At 55.0% G+C, this 25,803-nt stretch overlaps 1 protein-coding gene across 1 annotated transcript in view; it reads left to right on the forward strand.

Moving 5' to 3' along the window:
- The window catches only part of Cdc42bpb (CDC42 binding protein kinase beta), an 83,512-nt gene that overhangs the window by 55,628 nt on the left and 2,081 nt on the right, over positions 1-25,803 (forward strand). The window contains exons 12-36 of the mRNA XM_003463100.5: positions 680-813; positions 2,199-2,441; positions 3,124-3,234; positions 4,295-4,539; positions 4,649-4,754; positions 5,141-5,265; positions 5,916-6,021; positions 6,689-6,837; positions 7,973-8,067; positions 10,133-10,212; positions 12,679-12,768; positions 13,061-13,138; positions 13,968-14,073; positions 15,056-15,192; positions 15,558-15,697; positions 16,957-17,038; positions 17,930-18,146; positions 18,254-18,316; positions 18,950-19,546; positions 22,076-22,173; positions 22,253-22,337; positions 22,408-22,525; positions 22,602-22,719; positions 23,216-23,321; positions 23,403-23,473. Coding sequence (XP_003463148.1) covers positions 680-813; positions 2,199-2,441; positions 3,124-3,234; positions 4,295-4,539; positions 4,649-4,754; positions 5,141-5,265; positions 5,916-6,021; positions 6,689-6,837; positions 7,973-8,067; positions 10,133-10,212; positions 12,679-12,768; positions 13,061-13,138; positions 13,968-14,073; positions 15,056-15,192; positions 15,558-15,697; positions 16,957-17,038; positions 17,930-18,146; positions 18,254-18,316; positions 18,950-19,546; positions 22,076-22,173; positions 22,253-22,337; positions 22,408-22,525; positions 22,602-22,719; positions 23,216-23,321; positions 23,403-23,473 — 3,500 coding nt within the window. The remainder of the gene's footprint in view (positions 1-679; positions 814-2,198; positions 2,442-3,123; positions 3,235-4,294; positions 4,540-4,648; positions 4,755-5,140; positions 5,266-5,915; positions 6,022-6,688; positions 6,838-7,972; positions 8,068-10,132; positions 10,213-12,678; positions 12,769-13,060; positions 13,139-13,967; positions 14,074-15,055; positions 15,193-15,557; positions 15,698-16,956; positions 17,039-17,929; positions 18,147-18,253; positions 18,317-18,949; positions 19,547-22,075; positions 22,174-22,252; positions 22,338-22,407; positions 22,526-22,601; positions 22,720-23,215; positions 23,322-23,402; positions 23,474-25,803) is intronic.

Raw genomic sequence — 25,803 nt, forward strand, 5'->3', positions numbered from 1 at the left:
AGCAGGAAAGGCCCACACTTTGGCACCTGCCCAGCGTTCACCCTGATCGGGTTATTCTCCGCCTTCTGTGACTGATAATTTTAGAGCTGCTGATCTCGATCAATTCCCTGTTGTTTTCTCCATGAACTCTTGCTTTTCCTTTGTGAGGCGCTGACAGCTCCCCAGACCCTCACATTCATGACTGGCCTCCTTTCTGTATCCTGGGACCTTCTACTGGTGGTTCCCAGACAAGAAAGCTTCAGGAACTCGGGACTTGGGTCCCTTCTGAACCACAAGCTTCCCCCCCCAGGCTGGTCCTGCCATCCACTTGAAGCTCCTGGTCACTGTACCTCCATTCTCTTCCCATTTCCCACCCGAGCCCACTGTCCTGATCCAGAGAAAGACACAGTTGAGTCTAGGTCTCCCTGCAGCCTTCTGAGAAAGGGCCAGGTCTCATTTCATGGGGACTGTGACACAGAGGCACGTGCTCCCAAGACCTCAAAGTCCCTGCGGAAAGAGTGATCAGAGTAAAGTCTGGGGACCTGCTCATTACAGGTAGCATGTATGTGCATGTGAGAAAGCAAAAGGCCTCTGCACAAGGAGTGTGTCCCAAGTTAGCAGATACCTTGCCACCAGACAGCTAACAGCAGGAGCCTGCATGCCAAGGAGCACGAGCACGATTTACTTCTCTCCTGCGCAGACTCGAATCGGCTTGAGCGGCAGCTGGAGGGCACCGTGACGCTGCGCCAGGAGCACGAGGACTCTGTGCACCGGCTAAAGGGCCTGGAGAAGCAGTATCGCCTGGCACGGCAGGAGAAGGAAGACTTCCACAAGGTGGGGGCACCCCACAGAGCCCTGTGCAGACCGCCCAAAGCCCCCAGGCAGCAATAGAGCATGTGCTCTCTGGAGGCTTCATGTGCACCCACTCTGCAGCCATTGTCTTCAGCCCGCACCCCACCCTGCAGAGCAGGCAGCATCTCCCATCCTGAGTAAGGGCCTGGTATAGAACATGTCAGGTTGTGCACAGTGAGCCAGAATCCTCCCCCACCCCATTACAGCCCTGCCCTGCCACCGGCCCCTTCTCTCACAAGGGCCTCCTTGGTTATGACTGGTAGCTCTGAAGTGGTGGTGTTGAAATGGGGGCATCCCCAATGACACCTTTTCCAACTTGACTTGCGAGGTGTGCAGTGCCAGTACCTTGATACCACAACCTGGACCATGTTTTCTGAAGCACATCCCTTCCTTTAAACAAGGCTCCTTGTACATCTGAGTCCTGGAGTATGGAGTTCGTTACTAGTTCTCTCAAATGTCCAGCCTGAGTTACCAAAGTCATGTGCAATGCCATCCCACCTGTGGCATGCCCAGGTGCAGTGGGCATGTGATCTCTCCTTGCTGCCATGCAGCTACAGTAATTCCCCTGAAGCAAGTGCAGAGCAGCCTGGTGGAGGCCCTGCCCTCCCTGTTTTGGGAGCTGCTGTGCTCCAGTCCGTGTCACCTTATGTCACACAAGTGGCATGACAGCCACCAAACAGGCAGATTGTTGACTGACTGCAGGCACTGATCAGCCAGATGGCAGATGAGCCACTGGGAGATATAAATGTAGCCATACAGTTAGCATCTGTTCCTCAGTTGTCATGGCGGGTACTTAGATTAAGCATGTGCATAGTCATGGGGTGCGTAGTGACGTTTGGATTGATGACAGGCTGTGTAGACGGGTGGTTCCGTGAGAGTGCATTACCTGTTGACAGCAGAGCCCTCTCAGTTTATGTGAGGGCCCCCTGTGATCGCACCACAGACGCCTAAAGGTTTTTCAGCATTGGTTCAGTCAGTAAGATGCGAGGCTGCGTGCACGTTCTCTCCTGGGTCTGCTCAAGGCTAGTAACAAGATTGTTGCCCAGATCCCTGCTCTGTATCTCTGTGATTGCATAGATGAGTTTTGAAGCCACAGGTTATGTGCGTGGCTGCACCGCCCTGCGGTGCTGGTCCTTGCTGTGTGGAACTGGTGTTCTGTTCCAGAGCCCGGCTGGCTCCGTCCGGCTGCTTGTATGGTGGAGGGTGGGGCCAGAGCTTTGCCAGGAAGCAGATTCTGGGCGCTCTGGCTACAGCCTGTGACAGCATTTGCCATCGCTTTGAAATCTGCACATAGCAGAGGATTGAACTGCTATCTCTCCACATCTGTACTAAGTGCACGTAAAACATTTGTAATTCTTTTTGTTCAGCAATTGCTTGAAGTCTCAGAGCGATTAAAATCCCAGACCAAAGAACTGAAAGATGCTCATCAGCAGCGGAAGAGGGCCCTGCAGGAGTTTTCGGAGCTCAACGAGCGCATGGCAGAGCTCCGCTCCCAGAAGCAGAAGGTGTCAAGGCAGCTGCGGGACAAAGAGGAGGAGATGGAGGTGGCCATGCAGAAGATTGACGCCATGCGGCAGGACATGCGCAAATCCGAGAAGCTCAGGAAAGAGGTAACTGTATTTGGGTGTAATCTCTCTTTTTTTTTTTTTCTGTGCTGGGGTCAGAACCCATGGCCTTGCCTGTGCTAAGGAACCCTCTTATCATTGAGCTACATCCCCAGCTTGTGTCTGTCTTGTTATAGAGCTAAGGTTAATTTTTCTTCCTTTAAACAATGTTCATGTCGTTCTGTGATGTGGCTCCAGTGCATGCGTGACCTGTGGCCCACCTAGGGTAGGGGGATGTAGGGACAGGTCAGCCACATGTGTCCTTCCAAGTCAGTTGCCTGCAGTTGCAGTTCTGAAATTCTGGTCTCAATGCTTCTTTACACTCTTGAGGGTCGTTAAGGTCCCAAAGGGATGTTAGAAGGATGGAAGCCTTTTCCATGTGCCGGTAATTCCCCTGAGCCAAGCCCAGAACAACCTGGTGGATGTCCTGCCACCAGTACGGCAGATCTTTTCATTACGGCACATCTGATACCTGTTAATACAGATATTTTTAATGAAAAGAGGCATTTTTAAATGTTGCACCTTTCTTTACCATCCGTGTCTTGTCCAGAGTCAGACATGCTGTGTGGGCAAGGTGCACAGAGCAAACAGGACCCGCCGGAGAAGGCGTGCCCTGGGCACCTGGGGTGGGGGGTGTTGCCCGCAGGTGACTTAGGTGGTCCTAACTCCTCAGTCACGCTTTCCCCAGCTGGAAGCTCAGCTTGAAGATGCTGTTGCTGAGGCCTCGAAGGAGCGCAAGCTGCGTGAGCACAGTGAGAGCTTCTGTAAGCAGATGGAGAGTGAACTCGAGGCCTTCAAGGTAGCACATGATTCCCATCTGCCAAGACATACTGAGAGTCGGGGTGGGCAGTTGCAGCCTCTGCCTGGGTGGTCCTCACGTGCAGCCAACTTCTGTCTTTCCCTCACGGAGTGGAGTTCTGAGCAGTGCGAAGTGAGCCAAGGGGAACTCAGCTCAGATACGTTCTTCCTGTGCTAATTTCGTCAGCTTGGCCAGGTCCATTTCTGGAAAAGCTCCCTATAGCCCATAGCCTGCTGGTGGCGGGGACAGACTGGTCATCCAGCTAGGATCAGGTGGTGGGGCAGGAGGCTGCGGAGGGCAGAGAGGGGAGGCCCAGCCCTGCTTGTCAGCGTGGTGCGGCTCAAGACAGCCCTTCCCTCTTGTGAGCCTGGGCTTCCCACGGTGGCTCTCCGTGCCGCACACAGGCCTGAAGCCCGTCTTCCTTTCTGTCATCCGTGCTGCCACTGCTCCAGCTCCGCTACCTTGGTTTGCTTTCTTTGCATGTCTGCACACTGCAGCTGCGGGGAACTTGTTGGACACTTGGAACGTGTCCCTCTGAGCCATTGCCCTCAGCAGTGTCCTGCAGCTGCGTGCCCAGCTGCCCAGGGCTGTCGCAGCTCATCACTTCTCTCCCCATCTTGTTTCCTGTGCTTCCTTCCTGTCTTGGTGTCTGAGTTGCCCCTCACCTGACACCAGCTTCCTCTGTCACCGTCCCACAGATGCCTTCCTAATCACCCTCTGGGCCCCTGCCCCGTCCCTCCACCTCGTGTGAGCATGTTGGTGCTTAGTGACTGCTTTGCCGTCTGTCCCTGCCCATGAGCGCAGAGCCCTTCCTGTCACCTGTCACCAGGGCATGCTCACACAGTCAGCCCGCAAAAGATGCTTGGGGGAAACAAACCAACAAGGAAGGTCCGGCTAGGGGCAAAGAGCCCAAGAGGCCAAGGCAGAGCGGGCCATTTGTGCCTCAGTGCACCCGCTGTCAGGTCACCTGCACCACTGGACCGTCTGGCTCACCGCTGCCACTGTGAGCCCTCCGAGGGAGGGCACAGACCTCCCATCTTACCTCCACTTCTGCCTGCAGATGAAGCAAGGAGGCCGGGGGCCGGGGGCTGCCTTGGAGCACCAGCAGGAGATCTCCAAAATCAAGTCGGAGCTCGAGAAGAAAGTCCTGTTCTATGAGGAGGAGTTGGTCCGACGTGAGGCCTCCCACGTCCTGGAAGTGAAAAACGTGAAAAAGGAGGTGCACGACTCAGAAAGCCACCAGTTGGCCCTGCAGAAAGAAATCTTAATGTTGAAAGATAAACTGGAAAAATCGAAACGAGAACGGTAAGCTCCCCGAGCTGCACGTGGCCGAAGCGGAAGCTCATTTCCAGGCCACGGCGTGGGCAGGAGCGAGGCTGGAGCTCTGCAACAAGTCCCTGTCCCCTCGCGGCAGGCACAGCGAGCTGGAGGAGGCCATCGGCACTGTGAAGGATAAGTACGAACGGGAGAGAGCCCTACTGTTTGACGAAAACAAGAAACTGACTGCAGAAAACGAAAAGGTGATGAGGGAAATCTGAGCAAGCACTGTATGTGGAAGTTACGATTTTTCATTCTTAAGTCTTTTGGAGTTTTAGTGTCTATTTCAAGTGTTTTAGATTTTAAATAAAGTGATGTGTTTTTGTGGGTTTTTTTTTAACTGAGTTTTCACTCAGTTAAAAGGTGTGTTACTTGAAATCACCAGCACTGTCACTTTTTGAGTTAGGTTTGAATTGAAACCTTAATTAGCTATAAGCAGAAAATCTCTACCCTGAACTTAGTCTGGGGAAAAACCCCAGTGACTAAAGAAAACGTCCAAAATCTCCAGGAGAACGTCAAGCTTGGGTAATGCTGCCGTGGTTAAAGGGTGCTGATTAACGGGCGCCGTGGTGGGGCTGTTTAATTTCAGCTTTGTTCCTTTGTGGATAAACTCACGGCCCAGAACAGACAGCTGGAGGACGAGCTGCAGGATCTGGCAGCCAAGAAGGAGTCCGTGGCACACTGGGAAGCTCAGATCGCAGAGATCATCCAGTGGTACGCCAGCCCCACGCCGCCTCTGCTGCACTGCCCACTGCCGTGGCCCCACCCCAGCCTCGATCTTGTCTGCCCTGAGCCCCAAGGGCTGGTCAGCAGCTCTTTCCATTATCATCACAGACCTGGGCTGGGAAGACACTCCTGTCCTAGTCCCTTTCTCGTCACTGATACACAATATCAACACCTGCAATTTAAGAGAGAACAGGTTGATTTTGGCTTATGTTCTAGTGCAGTCAGTTGCCTCCAACTCAGGATGGCATGGGTAGAGCTGCCCGCAGCGGGGTGGGACAGAAGCCAAGTGCAAAGTGGGGAGCAGGGAAGGAGAGAAATCTTCCCGGCCAGGTCCCATCCCCTAACGTCAAGCCAGCTCTGAGCCCATGATCAGGCCCTTCGGGGACCTCTCCATGGGAGCCCTAACGACGACCAGCTCGCCTTGGCCAAGTACTGTGCACACCGAGGGCAGCAGGCGGGACTCCTCCCAGAGACCATCCAGTCACGTGACTGTGGAGCTTGGGGGGAGCTCAGCACGGTGCCAGCCACCGCAAAGCCTTGCTGCTCTGGCTGGGCAGGCCGTGTGCCCAAGTGCTCATCCCAGGTGGCTCCTTGAACAGGTGCTGTGCCTCCTGAGCTGGGGATCTCTCTCTTCCCAGGGTCAGTGATGAGAAAGATGCCCGTGGCTATCTCCAAGCACTCGCTTCCAAGATGACCGAGGAGCTCGAGACTTTGAGGAGTTCCAGTCTGGGCTCAAGAACGCTGGTAAGCTTGTCCAGCAGTCTGCATTTTCACTACTAAAATGTGCGATCATGGTTTTCTCTTAAGTACAGATGTGGTGCATTAGGTGCTGGGGCCATTCCAAGGCAAGGGGAGACTTGCGTGCAATTAGGGAACTGTGACCAGGCGCAGTCAGCTCAGGATTCACTGGGACTTTTCCCCAAGTGCCTGGGTGGGCACTGCCATCTGCCCGTCATCGGCTTCTGATGGACACGTGAAATGTTGTCCTGGTCAGCTTTCCTTACATGACGGTGGAAAGTGAAAATCCCTCACCTGTGTCCAAGGAGGCTTACAGCGCAGTACACAAAACAGTGTTTCTAGACTTCGCCGCCTCTCCAGAGCTGTGGCCAGGGTATGGCTCAGGGAGGAAGGGACTCTTCCTGTCCCCTCGCTTCCATTGTTCCTCACAGGTGCACAGGATTAAGACTCCACAGCTAGGACAGGGAGCCTTGGGGTACCTGGGACACCACAGAAGTCGCCCTGTGGAGTCAGTTTTAGTCTGATTTTTAAAAATTCTAGGAATGAAAGTTAGAAAACTTCAAAATGGTAGTCAGGTCTGATGGCCATAACAGGAAAGGTTTCAGATCGGAAGTGAAGAGTGGCGTGTCTAAGAAGCACACAGCCTGAGTGTCTGTTCTGCCCCCTCACCCAGGACCCACTGTGGAAGGTGCGCCGCAGCCAGAAGCTGGACATGTCCGCACGGCTGGAGCTGCAGTCCGCGCTGGAGGCCGAGATCCGAGCCAAGCAGCTGGTGCAGGAGGAGCTGAGGAAGGTCAAAGATGCCAGTCTCGCCTTTGAAAGGTGCCGGGGCCCACCCCAAGCTGCCCAACCTAGTCCTGCCCAGAGACAGGCAAGCTTGCTGCTCCACAGCACACGTAGTATAGGGAGTTGGGCTGGGCAGGAGGGTTCTGAGGGGTGCACAGGAGAGTCTCGGGCGCCTTCCTACAGGGGTGTGTATGCCCTTGGGAAGCAGCCAGGTGGTCCGGTATCCAGGGGTCAGTTGCTCTTGCCTTGTGTGCCTGGTAGTACTGGCGACAAGATGCACATCCACACATCTGACAGTGCCTCTGGCTATGAAGTTTGCCAGCTCAGTTTTCCTTTCCAAACTAAAGGCAGTGTGTTAGAGACTAAAGGTGTTGCAGGGTTTGAAGTCTCCCATCAGCAGGAAGCAGTGGAAAGAACCACACATTGAGTCTGTGGGCCCCTGCACGCCAGTGCTGCTGCTGTGGAGTGACCAGCCCCTCTGCCTTGGGTGACGGGTCTCTGATGAGACTGTGTCCCCAGATTTACCACATTCTGGCAGAAAGCTTCACTGCCACTGTGTACCCAGAATTGCTCTTGCAGAGTTTGTTCCATTGGCTCACACATCCTGCAGAGCAGACACTCCTATTATGGGGATAGGACATGGAGACCAAGGCACAGGAGCACAGGGATGAAGTAATTTGTCTCCCCACTAATGAGTGGCTGAGCAGCATCTCCCCTGCTCACCCCCGGCCACTGTTACCTGTGGCAGCTTGGCGCTCTCCGTCCCTCCACCAGTTGGTGAACTCGAAGGGCTTGTGCTTGGGCGGTGGCCTGACAGCTATGAGATCTGGGCCATGCATCCCTGGAGGACAAAGACAAACTGGAATATCAGGGGCTGGGGATTTAGCTCAGCAGCATAAGTGCCTGCCTTGCAAGTATGTGGTCGTGAGTTCAATCCCTGGTACCGATAAAAAAAAGAAAAAGAAAAAAAAAAAAAAAAAAAAAAGAAAGAAATTCACTCCAGGCCTCCTCACACGCGCCCCCCTGAGCAGCCACTGTGGCTCCTGTATTTGTGTCATCCGGAAGCTTTGGCACGGTCCAAAGAAGCAGCCAGCGTGAAAGGGCCTTGCTCCTCCCCGCCTCGTCCTGGCATCTTCTCAGCGCACTTAGAGCTGTCTGCCTTTCATTCTAGTAAACTGAAGGATTCTGAAGCCAAAAACAGAGAATTATTAGAAGAAATGGAAATTCTGAAGAAAAAGATGGAAGAAAAGTTTAGAGCAGAGACTGGTAAGCTGAAATCATAAGGTTGTGTGTCATTTAAAATTCAGCCTTTTTAAGGGGGTGACTGTTTCTTTTGCTTTCTTGTTAATAGTCTTAATGGTACATGAAGTAGCTGCATAGCATCAGTCTTATTTGGGAAGCGGGACATTCAGTGGTATCTGACCCCACCGTTTGGTTGCTTCTTCCTTTATTTCGTTTCGAAAGCAAAGCAAACGCATCTGTGTGTAGTGATGTGCTTGTGTCCCTGCCACACAGAAGGTGGTGGCGAGCTGTCCCCAGATGCTGCTTCAGCTCCTCTAAAGCCGCAGGATGCCTGCTGGGGGGCACACAGCCTGAGGACAGGTGCTGGGCTCTTCCGGCTGACCCGTCAGAGAAAACACGCAGTGAGCGGCTTGTCCTTTTCCTGTCCTTGTCCCTGTGTGTGGGGACAGATTTCTAGAAGGGGGCCACCAGGTCAAAGGGCGGGTATGCTCATGTATCACAGGGGTGCCTGCTCAGACCCCCACATAGTGCAGGCGTCACATATGGGGGGTTGCTGTCCTGATCAGGCGAGAGACGGCATCTTAGTATAATATGCATTCTTTTGCTCATTGTTTTTTTTTGTTTGTTTGTTTTGGTACCGGGGATCGAGCGCATGACCATGTGCTTTCAAGGCAGGCACTTATGCCACTGAGCTAAATCCCCAGCCCTTTTGCTCATTTTTAAAAATCCAACCTCTTCATTGTCTTAAGTTTTAGAAGCTTTTTATGTGTTGCAATTAAAACCTTTTTGTAACATTGACTTCTTACTGAAGTTGGGTTTTTGTCAAGAAAAAGGTTTGTTTGGTTAGTTAGTTAGCTCTTTTTTTTGGTCTTTTTTGAGACGAGGTCTCGCTATGCAGTTCAGACTGGGTTTGAGCTCACTTTGTAGCCTAGGCTGGTCAAAAGGATCCTCCCACCTCAGCCCTCTTGAGTGCTGGGATTACAGGCGTGAGCCACCACGCCTGGCAGTTGGTTAGCTCTTGCAGTACTAGAGATTGAACCCACTACTGTGGCACTAAGCTACATCTTTGATTATTTTTTTTCCTGAAACAGAATCTTGCTAAGTTGCCCAGGCTAGGCTCAAACTTGTGCTTTTCCTGCCTCAGCCTCCCAGAGAGCTAGGATTACAGCTGTGTGCTAATACACCTAACTGCTCTTTAAAATTTTCGCCTGTCAAATTTATCAGACTTGTATCTCTTTGAGTCATAACTAGGAAAATAATCCTTGACCTCCAGCCATTCAAGGGATTACACATTTTCTCTGAATATTTGGAGGGTTTCACATTTTCCTGCAGGAAGACAGGGTCTTGCCATGTTGCCCAGGCAGGTATCAGACTTCTGATCCTCCTGTCTTGGCCTCCTGGTAGCAGGAATTCAAATGTGTGCCACCTCACTGGCCTGTTTAAAATTTTGTTTTTAAAGCAAAACAAAAAAGGATAGAAATGATAAAGAATTTCAAAAAAAAAAATGGTAGGAAATTACTAGTAGTTAATATATTGCATGTTGTTATCTTAGAAGTAGTTACACAGGTTGTAAGAAGTTGGCATAAAAATGATGCAAGAAACAGTAGCAGCACGAACTGTTCTTGGTGAACTAACGGAGAGCAGGAGCATAGTTATCTGTCTTGTCTATAGATATGCATCTTGACTTCAGTTGACCAGTCCATTGGAATACACTCACAGACTGTCTGAGCAGTGTCCTTGCTGCTCTCAGAGTGACCTTGGTCACCGGCAAGGTCACTGGCTGCTGGGTGTCTCTGGGGCCCTGCCCTGTCCGTGTTCAGTGCCTGGGTCGTGACCACTGGTAGCCTTTCTCCTGCTGCCTGCATCAGCTCCTGGCTGGGGTTTCCCAGGGAGACCAGGTTTATCCAGGAGGACCTCGGCTCCTCGGCTTGCTGCGGGGAGGGCCCTGTGGTGTCTACACTGAGTGCTCCACATGTGTGTCGGCAGCTCGCATGGAGCTATCCCGATGGAGACGATAGATATTGAGGATTCTTACTTAAAGATAAGGTCTGTCTTTTAAATGTTATGCTGTGACTGTTCTTTCTTGTAGGTCTCAAACTTCCAGATTTTCAGGACTCCATCTTTGAGTACTTCAACGCCACACCTCTTGCACATGATCTGACTTTCAGAGTGAGTAATTACTTTTTAAAGGTGACAAAAGGATTCATGACAAGTTAGAGTAGAATGTGATGTGCTGGGGCTGCAAAGATGCCAGCTACTGAAGTGACCGGGATTTCACCCCAAGAAGCTGGGGACGCTGAGGGATTGGGCGGTTCCCATAAACACCTTGTCACTCAGATAGTGCCAGGGGGTGCGCAGGGTGGAAACCACAGTGGCGTCAGGCTGTGTAGGAGTGAGCATTTGGGGTAACTTTATAAATAAAAATTCTCAGGCTGGAGATTTAGCTCAACAGCATAAGCACCTGTCTGGCAAGCCCAAGGTCATGAGTTTGATCCCCAATACAAAAAAAAAAAAAAAAAAAAAAAAAAATCTCATAATAATAACAACCAGTCATGGGTTCACATTTCTGTGACTTCCATGTGTCGAGATAGCTGGGTCTCTGTGACTGGTAGAAGGGAGATTGGTCAGAACGATCTGGTGCCCAGCAGCTTCCCCAGACCACACCCAGTGACCTGGAGCCCCCAAGTAGTTGCTGCCTGTCTCATGGTGGGGCCAAGTCCCTTCGGACTGTGACCCCGAAATACCTGAGTGACTGCCACAGGTGAGGACATGCTCCTGTGTGCTGCAGAGTCTGCACTGTCCGTGATGCTCAGCCCCCGTCCTCTGCAGTCTCCCCCACTATCCCAGCAGTGTCCTTGATGGCTAGGTCTCCCCAGGGCAAGAGCCACCGATGCCATGGGCCACAGTGAGCCGTCAGGTTTCCCTCTTCTCTTTCTGTGACCCTGCACTGGATTCGTCCACTCAAGCAGGGTGGACATGGCGCAGCTTCCACATAGTAGATGCCACGCTCTCTGCACTGCCTCTCATTGTCAGCCTGATGCTGTCCCTCAGGAGCCTTCCCCAGTCATGCCAGGCACTTGGTACCTGGCAGCCAGCTTGTCCGCATCAAACCAGCAGTCCTGTCTTGCCCTGAGGTCCTCGGACCTCAGGAAGCACTGTGTTTAATGGATCTCTGTGCACTGGGCTTCTGACAAACCTGGTGCTGTGCCAGTTGGTCGTGCCCTTCTCTGGTCCTTGCGGTGCCAGGCTCCATCATTGAGAGGAAGCAGTAACACCGGGTATGGGGTACATGGCTGTAATCCCAGCATGCTTGAGAGCCAAGGCAGGAGAGTTGTGTATTCAAGGCTAGCCTTGGCATTTTAGTGCTTAGTGGGATCCTGTCTCAAAATAAAGGACTCGGGATGCAGCTCATGCAGACCCCAGCACTCACTGATAAAAGCAGTCCCCAAGTACCAAAGGCTGGCTGTTGGCAGCTTGGAGGTGGCAGGGAAAGCAGTGGCTTCTCTGTAAAGTGAACACAGCGCAGAGCTCAGTGGTGAGGGCTGTGTGCCAGTAGCCATCGGTGAGGGAGTCACAGCCATGGCACCATCCTCAGCCCCTTCTGCTGTGACCTGGTGGGGGCAGGCTTCCTGCAGAGGCTGGATCTGGCTCTGAGCTCGCCCTCCAGCCTGTGCTGCAAGTGGGAGGGCAGCAGTGTGCACTGTGGGAAAGACCACGTGGCTCCTCCTGTCTGTCACACATCGTGACTGCGGCTGCTGCTGACAGCACCCTAAATGTTTCTCTTCCCTAGTTTGTGTCTGTCTGATTAATTACCCAGCCCCGTGTGGGGTCTTACATGGCTAAAATTAAATTACTCAATAGCCTGCTCCTCATTTACTAGCTTGGGCTCCGACTCACTTGGCGTCCCTGGTTTGTGGGAGTTCGTGCTTGCTGCTCGGTGACAGTCAGCTGACTGAGGCCGCCTTTCCCTCCTGAGTCTGGGGGCATGGTTCTGTGTGTCATGTGCGCCGTGCTGCTGCCCGCTGACTGTTGCTGTGGGAAGGTGCCCCCACATTGGACCAGGGCTGCTGGGGCTTGTGCGGAGCCAAGTCCAGCTGCAGGCTTACCCTGCAGGAATGCTACTTCCTGTGCTGACCCTTCCAAGGCTGACCCTGCCATGCCCTCCGTGTGGTGGTAAGGACTGTGTGAACAGGGACAGCCTTTGATGAGTAGCAGGGCAGCCTTGAAAATGTGGCCTTCGCTTCAGGTAGATGATGTGTTCTTAAGACTGACCCTGGCTTCCAGGGAGTGCCTGGGCACTTGAGGTCCCCAAAATGTAAATAAGAAGCACTTGGGTTGTTGGTGTGAAGGCTGAGATCGAGGTACAGTAACTTACGAGTAGGTCAGGTGGTTGACATTTCCATTTGACATGGCTGGGGGAGAGGAAGTGGCAGTTGGGAAGGACCTCATGCCTAAGGCAGCCAGACAGCCTGTCACCAGCATCACAGCCTTGACTGCCACAAGCAGTGGCCCTGATGGGGCAGGGAGGACAGCTGAGACTGGGGTGCCCGGGACACAGGATGAGAAGTGCTGGACCCCAGCCCCGCTGGAGCATGCTTTTCAGATGAAGAACATTGTCTTTATCTTCTTTTCAAGGCCAGCTCATCCAGTGACCAAGAATCACAAGCCCTAAAGCCAGAAGTGTCCCCATCAGTTTCTGTGGCTGCTGGCACAGAGCAGCAGGAGGTGAGAGCATGTTGCCCTGTGGTGCTCCCAGGGCCCTTGGTCCACCCATGCCCATGTGTCACAGGTGCCATTAGTCACACCAGGCCCAGCCTACATGGTCCCTGCCTTGCCGCTGTGGCAGGAGCCCCTCTGGGCTCTAGGTTCACCTTCTGTTCTCAGGTCCTGTTAGCAGCCAGCTGGATGAGCTAGACTATCACTGATGAATATGCCCTAAAGAGGCACCAGCCCCAGGCAGGGCCAGCAGCCACCAGCAGTGGTAAGCAAGCAGTGCTGACTTTCCCCTTTCTCCCAGGACATGGCTCGGCCCCCACAGAGGCCTCCCACTGTGCCGCTGCCCACCACCCAGACCCTTGCCCTGGCCGGGCCAAAGGTAGGCTTGACTCATGGCCCGGGTACCGTCTCGAGTAAATAAAGCAAGCATGCTGTCTTGTGTGCACATGGTGAGGTCCTCCATGTGCACTGTCCCCTCCTTGGTCATGCTCTTGCCTCCATGGCAGCCTCACCCATATCGCGTCCCTTCTGCCAATGCCTTCCCACCTGCCTGTGCTTGGAGAGCCCTGTGGTTTGTGGGTGAGAGTTTTGCTGAAGGTACAGTTGGAACCTTGGCTTTTCTGTAAGTGTATCCAGAGCTTTGTGCCTCAGTGCCTGGCTCTGCCTTGTTCTTTGTTCTAACCTTGGGGTCCTGCAGGTCAGTCCCCTTTCTCATATAATCATCACTACAGATTGAAAGTTGCTGTTGTGTTCAGGCCCAGCACATGTTCACCTGGGTACCTGGGACCTCTTCCACTCTGTGTGCTGACTGTAGGCCTGGCCTCTGGCTTCAGCTGGAGATAGAGAGCTCCGTCCTGTTTGGCTGCAATTACAGTTTGGCTTTCAGGCTCAGGTTCTCACAGAGACAGGGACCAAGGTCAGGTAAACCTGCCTCCTCGGAAGCAGTTCCTTAAAGGTGTCAACACACCCGGAGGGCTTGGCCACCACTGCCACCTCCCCCTCCCTGGGTGCAGATCATACGTGGTCTCACCTACGGCTGTGTCAGGGCTGTTGGAAGTACTCTCCCGTGCCCAGGGCACCCTGCCCCTTCAGCCAGCCTCACGCTCCCCACTTAGCAGAGACAGCACAGTCCACTTTTCAAGGTGGCTCTGCTTACAGGCATCGGCCCGCTCTGGGTGCCTGACGTGCTGTCTCGCTGTTCTCTGCAGCCGAAAGCTCACCAGTTCAGCATCAAGTCCTTCTCCAGCCCCACCCAGTGCAGCCACTGCACCTCCCTGATGGTTGGGCTGATCCGGCAGGGCTACGCCTGCGAGGGTGAGTGCTGCCCTGCCAGGGTCAGAGAGTGTGGCCTTGCTCTCCTGCTCAGGGCCAGCCACGGGGCAGTCCTTACTGAGTGGGGGCTTGGGGTGTCTGGTCATCTGCTGAGAACAAGAGGTGCAGCATCTGGAAAGTCAGGAAAGATGGAAGACATAGGACCGTGAAGTCTTCTACTTTGAAGATTGTCTGCCCGGGCTGAGGTGCCTGTAAAAAGGCCTGCCTCCTCGGAAGCAGCTCCCTAAAGGTGTCGACACACCCGGAGAGCTTGGCCACCTGCCCCTCCCTGGGTGCAGATCACACGTGGTCTTGCCCATGGCTATGTCTTCCTGAGCAAGAGGGCCTTCTGTGGCCGTGAGCTACAGGCCTAGCTCAGCGGTGCAAGTACCTGCCTGGCAAGTGCGAAGTCATGAATTCCATCCCCGGTACCAAAGGAAAAAAAAAAGATCGTCTGGAAACTAGGAATTGTTTTGTATTTTTGCTGCTGGTCAGTACATTTTAAAGTTTTTGCCTTATGTTCTTTACCTTGCTGGGACTTGGTGACGCTGCTATGGCACTTGCTGAGCCCATTTGATGTCACTCTAACCTCTTGTTTATAGAGGCCTGCAGCCACTGTGTGGCAGTGTGTGACAGTCTGGGCCTGTCCCCGCATTGCCACCCTGACCGTGGCTCTGCACAAACAGCTCTCACGCTCTCCTTCACAGAGCGTTTTCTTTTGCTGTCTTAACTTCTATGCCCGTTGCTTCACTGCTGGGACCCTGGGTGTCCCCATCCCCACTGCCCGGGAACTGATGTCAGTGTGGCAGTGAGGCCTGTTTGGACAGCAGCAGAACAGAGGCAGCAGTGCAGCCTGTCCTTGAAGGGCCTGGTGCACGTGGCAAGCTTGTATTGCCCGAGTGGGACACGTGGCCTTCCCTGGTGGAGTGTGGCTGGCAGCACCTGCTCTGCAGTGGGGCTGTGAGAGGCTCTTCCTCTTTTCCAGTGTGCTCGTTCGCCTGCCACGTGTCCTGCAAAGACAGCGCCCCCCAGGTGTGCCCCATACCCCCCGAGCAGTCCAAGAGGCCCCTCGGCGTGGATGTGCAGAGAGGCATAGGAACAGCCTACAAAGGCTACGTCAAGGTAGGGGCAGAGCCCACAGTGTCTCTGGGATGCAGTGACCAGCAGCCACCTGCTGTGGTGTGAAGTGGCCGGTCCCAGGCAGCATAGGACAGCTGCTGCTTCAAAACCATGAGGTTCACCTGGGGCCAGATCCCCCGACCAGTGGAGTGGGGACTCCAAAGCTAGGGACACTGTAACGCTGGGCCCGGTCTGTCTCCCAGGATACCCGTGTATGTGCAGTGGGGGGCCGTCTGCTTGGTGCTCAGGGGCAGGGCCCCTCCCCGCTAGGGCCCTCATGGGTTCCGTCAGCCTCAGCCACTGGCCTGGGGAGCCAGGATGGTCCCAGGCAGGGGAAAGCATGGAATATGGTCACTGTTCACCTGTAGGTCCCCAAGCCCACCGGGGTGAAGAAAGGGTGGCAGAGGGCCTATGCCGTGGTCTGCGACTGCAAACTCTTTCTGTATGACCTGCCCGAGGGGAAATCCACCCAGCCCGGCGTCGTGGCCAGCCAAGTCTTGGACCTCAGGTCTGTTCCACACAGCACCGTCCTGTTCTGTGAATCAGGTTCCACTCACTTGTCTTCAGTCAGAGTTTGTTGGGTAATCAAGAATGTCATTTACATCTTTGTCTGTTGGAGTACTGCACTAGTTCAAAAATAAGCAAAGGGCCAGGCATGGTGGTGCATGCCTGTCATCCTAACACTCAGGAGGCTGAGACAAGAGGATCTCTGTGAGTTTGTAGTCTGGACTACAGTGTGAGTTCAAGAACTGTTGGAACTCATAGTGAAACCCTGTCTCAAAAAGAAAAGAGAAGAGAAGAGAAGAGAATAAAGGGTTAGCGTTAACTTGAAAGTATAGAGTGTACTGTTCTTTTTTTTTTTTTTTTTTTCCCTGTACCAGGAATCCAATTCATGGCCTTGTGCTTGCCAGGTGGGCCTTGCGCTGCTGATCTATGCCCCTGATCTGACAGTGTTATTGCTTTAGATACTTTTGTATTGAAAATTTTGCCAGATTGGCATTTCACATAAAACTGTTTGCCCAAAAACAAGCAAAATGTCTCAGAAAAGTTCATCTTACAGTAGTCTGTCCCTTTTTTTTTTTTTTTTTTGCGACAGGGCTAAGTCATTAAGCTCCCACAGCTGGGCTCAAACTTGTGGTCCTCCTGCCTCAGCCTCCCATAGTGCTGGGGTCACAGACATGCCACCAAGCCCATCATTGTGCCTTCTGGGAGCTGCAGCGGGCCTTCCTGAAGAGCTCGGGCCTTGTGCTGTGTGATGCTGCCACCCTGGCACCTGATGCTCACAGCGAGCCATCCTTTCCCCTCCTCTCCCTGTTCACACCCGGCTATCTGCAAGCTGGGCACAAGGGTTCCGTTAGCACACAGCCCCTGGCTCCAGTGTTACTTCTTGGGGCCCATGCCCAAGGACGGCCATAGGGTAGAAGGTCAGGATCGGCCATGTCCCAGCATGCAGACGCCTCGGTGCTGGCCTCCAGGGCAGAGCTCACGTCCTCAGCCTGCTGCCGACGGCAACAGGGCTCAGCCAGAGACTGCCTGGTTGTGTCAAGGCAGCAGCTTGGGATGGTGGCTCAGGACAGGGTCGGTGCTAGCTTCCCCGGCCTCCTGTTGCTGCTGAACCCCTTCAGTGGGCTCAGTCTGTGTGAGTGGTTCCGGTCCAGTAGTTGGTACCAGGCAGTAGCTGGTGCCAGGCCCTTGGAGGAATATTGGAGGATGCATGGGACAGCTCCGTGGGTCCCTCTCAGTCTCTGAGTGTGTCTCTCTTCCCAGGGATGAAGAGTTCTCGGTGAGCTCAGTGCTGGCCTCTGATGTGATCCATGCCACACGCCGGGACATCCCATGCATATTCAGGGTAGGAGTTGTTCTCATCTTAGAGACCATTTCATTAGGTATAGAGTTGTGTATGAGTCTTCCAAGCATGTCACTGTGCCAGAGCAGGCCCCACACACAGAGTGGTGTCCCTCACACAGAAGCTCCAGCTCCTCCAGCAGCCCTCCCTGTGGTCCTCCCGCCACCTCCAAAGCTCCTCCTGCCCAGGGGGCCCCCTCATCAAGCCGGATGCCACACTAAGGGGTACTTCAGAATGGGTCCCCTGTGAACAACCCCTCCCCTCGCCCCTTGCACCTCTAACTTGTTGATACCTTAGCAAAACAGAACAAAGCCATAGGCTGAGCTGGCCTGCTGGCATTTCCATGACTGAGCTGGAGCCCCTGCCGCCAGGCGAGGGTCAGACACTATGGCGTCAAGGAAGCCTCTGAAAGATAAGGGGTCTGTCTCACACACACCCAGCTTCCTCTTCTGGGAAATTTTACAAACAGGTCAAATTTTGATTGACCCCCAAATCTCTTTCCCCAGCAGCCCCTCGTATGCAAGGAATTCCCCACCATGTGCTTATGGTGATGCTGGGCTGGAGTGGTACACCCTTGGCTGCTTGTTGTCTCTTTGGGCTCTGACAGCTCCCAGGCACTGTCCATGTGCTTAGTGGGCACGCTCCGGAAGCAGGCTTTGGGGGATAGTGCTGTGGTTGGGGTCCCGTCTCGCTAGGACACATTCTGAGAGTCGGCTTTGCAGTTAGAATATTCTTCAAGGAAACGGTCCTGAAGGGGGCAGTCAAGCCGAGTTGCATCACAGCCACCGTGTGACCTCTCTGGCACTCACGTGTTTCCTGTTCCAAGTGGGATGGGGTGCCTGAATGACCTGGCTGGCTGACAGCTCTTTCTCTGTTTTGTTTTCTCTCGTGAAGGTGACAGCCTCTCTCTTAGGTTCACCTTCTAAGAACAGCTCCCTGCTCATTCTGACAGAAAATGAGAATGAGAAGCGGAAGTGGGTGGGGATTCTAGAAGGGCTCCAGTCCATCCTGCACAAGAACCGGCTGCGGAACCAGGTCGTGCACGTGCCGCAGGAGGCCTATGACAGCACGCTGCCGCTCATCAAGGCTGTGCTCACGGCCGCCATCGTGGGTACGTCCCGCAGCACTCTGGCCACAGCTGGGCACAGACAGTAGGGCCACACTGTGTCGCCGTAGAGCAGACTGCTGGCTCATGGGCCCATTTATGTTGTCCCCCAGATGGAGACAGGATTGCCATTGGCCTGGAAGAAGGGCTGTATGTCATCGAGGTCACCCGAGATGGTGAGTAGGCAGGGATGCTGCAGGGAATGAGCTGTTCACCTGCTGCAAGGGCCCAGTCACTGACAGTGGCCTTTACTAAAGGGAAAAGGCAGGCAGCAGGGAAAAGTGATTTGCAGAATGGCCGTGTTGAGCTCATTGGCACAGCACTTCCGGGGTTCGGGGTGCAGGATGAGCCGAGGCTTCCCACAGACCAGTTCTTCTGTTCTTCATGGGGCATGTTGCCCTGTCCCTCCCTGGCACAGCCCACCTTGGGACTGGGAACCCAGAATCTAGGCCACCTGGACAAGGGCTGAGCCCAGGAGCTCCATGTGGCTGGGCTGTGTTGTCCCTCTGGTTTCAGAGCAGGATCAAGAGTGAGGCCCCAAGCCAGGAGGGTCCTGGGTTAGTTTGGGGCCCAGAAGGACTGGAGGGAACACTTGTTCACCCACCTGAGGCTTCACCAGCTCGGGCATGTGGTGGAGTCCATGGCACCCCTGCAGCAGAGACAGTAGCCAGAGCCCCAGTGGCCGAGGGTGTGGGAGAGTGCAGGGACCGTGGGGCAGAGCTACCCCTGCCAGTGTGGGGCAGAGTCCCAGTGTGGAGCCGGGCTACTGAGTGCTGTGGCTCCCCTCACTGTCCTCCCCCTGGCTGCAGTGATCGTCCGTGCTGCTGACTGTAAGAAGGTGTACCAGATCGAGCTAGCCCCCAGGGAGAAGATCGTCATCCTCCTCTGTGGCCGCAACCACCATGTGCACCTCTACCCATGGGCCACGCTGGACGGAGCAGAAGGCAGCTTTGATATCAAGCTTCCGGAAACCAAGGGCTGCCAGCTCCTGGCCACTGCAGTGCTGAAGAAGAGCTCTTCCACCTGCCTGTTCGTCGCCGTGAAACGGCTGATCCTCTGCTATGAGATCCAGAGAACTAAGCCTTTCCACAGGAAGTTCAATGAGCTGGTGGCCCCCGGACACGTGCAATGGATGGCCGTGTTCAAGGACAGGCTCTGTGTTGGCTACCCTTCTGGGTTCTCTCTGTTGAGCATCCAGGGGGACGGGCCGCCCCTCGACCTGGTAAATCCCGCTGACCCCTCGCTTGCGTTCCTCTCACAGCAGTCTTTCGATGCCCTTTGTGCTGTGGAGCTCAAAAGCGAGGAGTACCTGCTTTGCTTCAGCCACATGGGACTGTACGTGGACCCTCAAGGCCGGAGGTCACGCATGCAGGAGCTCATGTGGCCTGCGGCTCCTGTCGCCTGTAGTATGTATATGTTTTCTGTTGCCATATCCCTGTTGCTGCTTCTCACATCAACAGTCACCATGTGTTCTATTGCTTTGGTTTGTCTCCCAGCCCCCGGCCAGGTAGTTACAGGGGCAGACAAAGGGGCTGTGAGGCCAGACTCACACTCAGCAGCCTCTCAGTGACCTCCTGCTGCCCAGGGTCCCCACAGAAGAGCCCCAGCGATGGCCTGTCTGGGCAGAGCTCAGTGAATGAAAAAGGGTCCTGGTCTTCTATCTCTTTGAAAAACATTCCCCATTCCTCATAATGTGTGAACGTACACAGCAGGCTGGGTGTGGGGAATGCCTATAATCCAAGCACCCTGGGAAGCTGAGGCAGGGGGGTCACAAATTCAAGCTCAACCTCAATCAGTTTAATGATTTAGTGAGATACTATCTAAAGGGGGAAAGAAGGGTTATGGTGGAGCTCAGTGCAGAGGCTGTTATTCAATCTCCAGAACCAGAAAAAGAAAAAAACTACACAAAACACTATAAGGCTAAAGGCTTTCGGTGGCCAGAAGAATCCAACTCTGGCGTCTAGAGTGCAGCCCCTCTTGGGGCCAAAGTCACTCTGAGGGTGGTAGGAGGCCTTCTATTCTCACATCAGTCACTCTCTTGGTGGAGGTGGCTTGGGGTGTGAGTGGGGCACTTAAGTAGAAGCCAGAAGCCCAATGCTTCCGGGAGTCACGGAGCAGGCAAGCCATGCTGCTGGCGTGTGTCCTCGATGTCACACAGCGCTGCCACCAGCCTACAGTCTGTGTGGACCTGGCCACTGCCTGTGCGCTCCTGAAGGCCTTCGGCCCCAAGCACCTCTGTCTCATTCCCTTAGGGGTTTGGGGCAGCTGGGGGGACACAGGTTTCTGACATGGCCGCTGCTGCCTGTGGGAAGTGACGTGTACTTTTCTTCCATTGGCTGTGAGTAAAGCCCGGCTGGGCTGGGCTGCTGTCTCCCCAGCCTGGCTGCGGGCAGTGTGCCCAGGTGTCGGCTGACCCCAGCCTGGCTGCTGCAGACCTGGCTGCTGCACCCACGCCTTCCTCCTGGCCTCCAGCCTCTCTGTTGCTGCCGTGCAGGCCTCTGTTCTTCCTGCTTAGCAAGGTCCTTTCTACCGGAATTTAACTGGTTTTGGAAAGTTGAGAAGGACGTGGGTCACTTCCACTACGCATCCAGCACACACCCGCTGTTCCTCATCTCTGCCTCAGGGCCTCTTGCCTCTCTCTGCGGTCTGTTTCAGAGCTGGCAGGAGATGGCCAGATGGCTGGGCGCAGAAGTATTGGTCGAAGCTGTGTGCTGAGCGCTCTGTGAGCCCTGCACAGGACAGGGATCATGCGTCCTGTCCACCAAGGACACAGCCCAGCATACTCTGACCTGCACATCTGTGCAACTCCAGATTTATGCTGCTTCCACTGGTTTTCTTAAGACGTTTTGATGTATATATCAGCAAGACAAAGGAAGCCCCATCCAGCAAGAAGAGGGCTTCCCCAGAATGCTGGGGGGTTGCTTGTGAGTCAGGCAGGGCTGGCTTTTGGATGTGTCAGTCAGGCTCTGGTGGCTGAGGTGTCCCTGCTGCCAGCCCCGTGTCTCATCTGCTCCCCAAACCTGGCTCTCTTTTCATAATGGAAAGAAAGGCTGTCACAGGGCCTGGGGATTTAGCTCAGCAGCATAAGTACCTGCCTTGCAAGCAGGCAGTCATGAGTTTGATCCCTGGTACTGATAAAAAGGAAAAAGATAAAAAAAAAAAAAACCTGTCACACAGGCTGGTGGCCTGTGGGTGGGCACAGAGCAGGCACTGGGTAAAGAGACCTTCAGCTGACAATGTCCTGTGTCTCAGGGCCTGTGACTTGCTCTGTGTCCTGGAAGGTGACTTCTGGGAACCGTGCAGGGGTGAGGCTGCCCAGGGATGACGGTGAGGTGCCAAGTCATAGCGGACAGCCACCACCACTCCATGTCCGTCAGGTCGTGCAGACAGGTTGTGCTGCTCCCTTGAATGTGTGGGGCCCCCTCTTCCCAGCCCAGGTGTCAGCAGCCCTTAGCACAACAGGTTGAGGTCACAACCTTCCTGCAGGGGGAGAGGAGACGGCTGCAGTCCTAGGGACCCAGAGCCTGCTTCCAGGCCTCCTTGGGAGCTCACCCTGCAGACTAGCCCAGCAGGCATCTCGACCCTGCCAGGACCGCCCTCTCTCAGGCCTGCATCAGTCAGCTGCTGCAGTTGGCCTTTCTTGTAAGAGCTGAGTGACAAAGCAAACTGTGAAGTCCTGGCTACCATCCATGCCTAGTTGCCAGGCGTGGTAGTGTGTGTGTGTAACTGTGGCTCCTGGGAAGCTACAGATGTGGAATCGGTGGTGCAGTGCAATGTGGAAATACGGGGGCCAGCCCCGGCCCTTGGAGACGGTGACTGGGGAGGAGGTGATGGGGCAGTTTAGGGACACTGGTAGGGAGGCAAGCGGTTCCGAGCAGCCCTGTGCTCAGCAGGCTCAGCGGGGCCTGCTCACCTCCGCCGTCCGCCCACGCTAGGTTGCAGCCCCTCCCACGTCACGGTGTATAGCGACTACGGCGTAGATGTCTTCGATGTGCGCACCATGGAGTGGGTGCAGACCATCGGCCTGCGGCGGGTAAGCGTGGGCCTCCTGCGGGCGGCGGGGCTCCCACCAGGGCAGCAGCACACGACCGATCCTCTGGTTCCCACCCCAGATCAGACCGCTGAACTCGGACGGCAGCCTCAACCTACTGGGCTGCGAGCCCCCGCGCCTCATCTACTTCAAGAGCAAGCTCTCCGGTGAGGGAACGCGCGGTGGAAGGGGCCCACGCCCCGTGGCCACTGCCCCATTGACCGCTGTTTCCTGCAGGTGCCGTGCTCACCGTGCCGGACACCTCAGACAGCAGCAAAAAGCAGATGCTGCGCACACGCAGCAAGCGGCGCTTCGTCTTCAAAGTGCCCGAGGAGGAGCGGCTGCAGCAGCGGCGGTAAGGGCCATATAGGAGGAGTGCGGAGAGCCCGGGGTCGTCCTCCTGCAGAGCCTCACCCTGCTTCCTCCCACAGAGAGATGCTCCGAGACCCGGAGCTGAGATCCAAAATGATCTCCAACCCAACCAACTTCAACCATGTGGCACACATGGGGCCGGGCGACGGCATGCAGGTGCTCATGGACTTGCCTCTGGTGCGTAGATGCGACTGGTACACAGCCGGCCTCTGCTCCCCACAGAGTGGCCTGCCCTGGGTACCCCCTGCGGGTGGGTGAGACCCTGCGACCACCCCAGTGTCCCTCCAGAAACTACCTGTTGGAATTTTAACTGCCTTGTATGAATTGGTAGCATGGTGGTATTTTTGGATTGTTTTGGGTTTTTCTTTTCCCCACCTTAAACAATGCAATTTCTGTAGTTTGACTTTTGCTAAAATGCCATTGCTGAATAATAGGGACCATATCCAGATTTTTTTTTTTTTTTTTTTTTTTTTTTTTTGTCTTTTTCGTTTTGATCGGTACCAGGGATCGAACTCACGACTGCCTGCTTCCAAGGCAGGCGCTTATGCCGCTGAGCTAAATCCCCAGCCCCGAGGGGCCATATCCAGAGGCCTGGGGATCACATGATCGCTGTGTCCCTGGGCTTGGTGGCCTGTCCTGGCTGGCCCACTCACCTGCTGTCCTCTTTCCCCAGAGCACCGCACCCACTGCACAAGAGGAGAAGCCTGGCCCTGCATCCACGGGCCTGGCCCGGCCACAACCTCCCCGGAGCAAGCCCTACATCTCCTGGCCCGCTTCAGGTACTGAGGGGCTGCAGGTGGGGACCCCGGCCCTGCATGTGCACAGAGTGTTCCCTAAACAAAGGCTGTCCTTGTTTTCAGGTGGGGCAGAACCTGGGGTAACTGTGCCTCTGAGGAGCATGTCCGACCCGGACCAGGACTTTGATAAAGAGGTGAGACCCACCCCAGAGCAGCACCTAGGCCCCCAGGCTGAGGCCCAGGACAGGGTGGGGTACAGCTTGTGACAGGCTGGGTAGGTGACAAGCCCAAGAGAGTCCGGTCCCTGAGTCTGGCCAGTACCCCCTTCTCCTGGACTTCCTGCCAGGCTTCACACACGGGACATCAAAGCAGGAGCTGCCAGCTGGGCTTGTCACCCTGGGAGGCTGAGGCAGGGGGATCATAAGTCCCAGCCCAGCCTGGGCAACCTAGTGACTTGTAAGTCCCCCTGGCTCACAATGCAAAAGAGGGGATGCAGCGGTGTCCCCAGTTCAGTCCTACTGGCTCTCATTTACGGGGCTTTCTTTGTTGGCTCGTGTCTCCCTCTTCATCCCCGGGTACTTGGTGTCTTGTGGGCAGCAGCGTGCTCGGGCTTCTGAGCCTCACTTCGCGCTCGTTTGCCATTGCGCAGGATGAGAACACCGAGCACCTGTGCCCTGACGCCCCTCCGGAGGAAGAGGTGGGGTCAGGGTGCTTCCGCCCAGCACCAGGGGCCCCTCCAGTATGCACGTGGCTCTCCACCCCATCCCTCTCGCGCTGCATCAGGCTGTTTGCTCATTTCTGCCATTTAGTACCGACAGCTGCGACAAAACAGGAAGAAATTTCATTTGGCTTCGGGTTTCAGGGGTTCAGTCCACAGCTGGTCTGCGAGGAGTTCGCTAAGTTCCTTGGCGCGGAGACAGGGTGCCCCTAGCCCCTCACCCCCACAGCCGCTCAGGCACCCCCCACCAGCGGACTCCACCAATCCTGGTGCAGGGCCCAGGCACACACGTCAGTAGGCTCCGCCAATTCTAGCGCAGACCCTAAAGCCGGTGGAGCTGATGCGCTCCACATTACCTCACTGTCCCCCTGCCCTCCTGGACGACTGTGCTTTCCACGGTTGGCAGTTGGCAGTGCTGCTCCCGCAGTAGCGTGCTTCAGGGACCTTTGTCTCTAGTTTTCTTAAGGGTGCTTTGTGATACAGAAGGTGTAATCCTATTATGCAGGTCCGTTTCTCAGTTGAGGTAAGTATCCTCTGGGGTCTTAAAGGTCCTCACAGGGCCTCTGCTAATGTTCATTGCTGCGTCTTAACACTGTGCGCGCCGGAGCCGGGTTGCTGGGAGCCCTGAAGCATAGCAGTGGACCAGTCTGCAGCCCGTCCAGCTTCTCACCATGGCTGTGGCCATGACAGGCCTTCCCCACCACCTGCGGGTGAAATCGCCGGTGTCCCTGCCATCCTTCCAGCACACACTGTCCCGTGCCTGCTGGCCTGTCGCTCAGGGAGGAGCCCCAGCACTCTGCAGCTGTGGACACCCATGCTATTGAGAGAGACCTTCCCTCTCTTAGTTTAGTGCTCCCCTCAACTGTGTCTTTGAGAAATGTCAGGTCTCAGGCCGGGGGTTTAGCTCAGTGGCACAAGTGACTGCTTGGCAAGCGTGATGTTCTGAGTTTGACAAAAAAAAAAAAAAAAGAAAGAAAAAAGTGTCACAAGAACGAAAGCATGAGCCCCACGCTCTCGGTTTTGGCCATGGGTCTTAATAGAATCCCTTTGAAAGCAGGAAGCAAAGTGCTAAGCGCTGCCCCAGCCTCTCTTCCAGGCCCCCACTGCCAGGGGGCGCTGGCCGCCCGTGCAGGGCCCCTTCCTCTCCAAGTGCTGAGCTCCCCAGCCAGCCTGGGCTCGGGCCTCTGAGGTCTGGGTGATGAAGCGGAGGCGAACCTTTCCCGGCCACGGCCCAGACATGCACCCACATGGCTGCGCGCTCCCCAGGTGCCACACCTCACACCTTCCCTGAGGGCCAGGGCCATCTCCCCAGCCCCACTGTACAGCTGTCACACGCCTGCCAGTCTACACTTCAGGGCTTCCCATGTCTCGGAGCCATCTTCTCTGGTCCCTTTCCTTCTGGGGCAGGATACACACGTGATTACACACCTTGTACGCTGCCCTCTCCTGGCTATTCTCCTTTGTTTTTTGAAATCAGGACCTGAACTAAGGACCTTGTGCTTACAGGCAGGCACTGTGCCACTGAGTGTATCCCCAGCTGCCCCCTGTATTCAGAAACAAGTCTTCAGCCTTATTTGGTGGGGATGGCAGTGCTGGACACCGAAGCTTGGAGATACAGAGCTGTGTCCCCAGCTCACTGATAAATTCTTTGACATGGTCTTTCCAAGTTGCCCGGCTTGGCCTTACAAGCAGCTGGCGTGCCAGGCGTGGTCGGCCAAGCCCACTGTGTCAGGTTTTAGCTGAGTTGCCTCCCCCCCGTTCCGGGGGTCGTCATCTCGCACTCTGGGTCAAAGATCTCTGGCTTTG

The sequence above is a fragment of the Cavia porcellus genome, unplaced genomic scaffold (genome assembly GCF_034190915.1).
Source record: "Cavia porcellus strain 051 isolate PalLab524CR breed Dunkin Hartley unplaced genomic scaffold, mCavPor4.1 scaffold_31, whole genome shotgun sequence".
In the NCBI taxonomy this organism is placed as follows: Eukaryota; Metazoa; Chordata; class Mammalia; order Rodentia; family Caviidae; genus Cavia; species Cavia porcellus.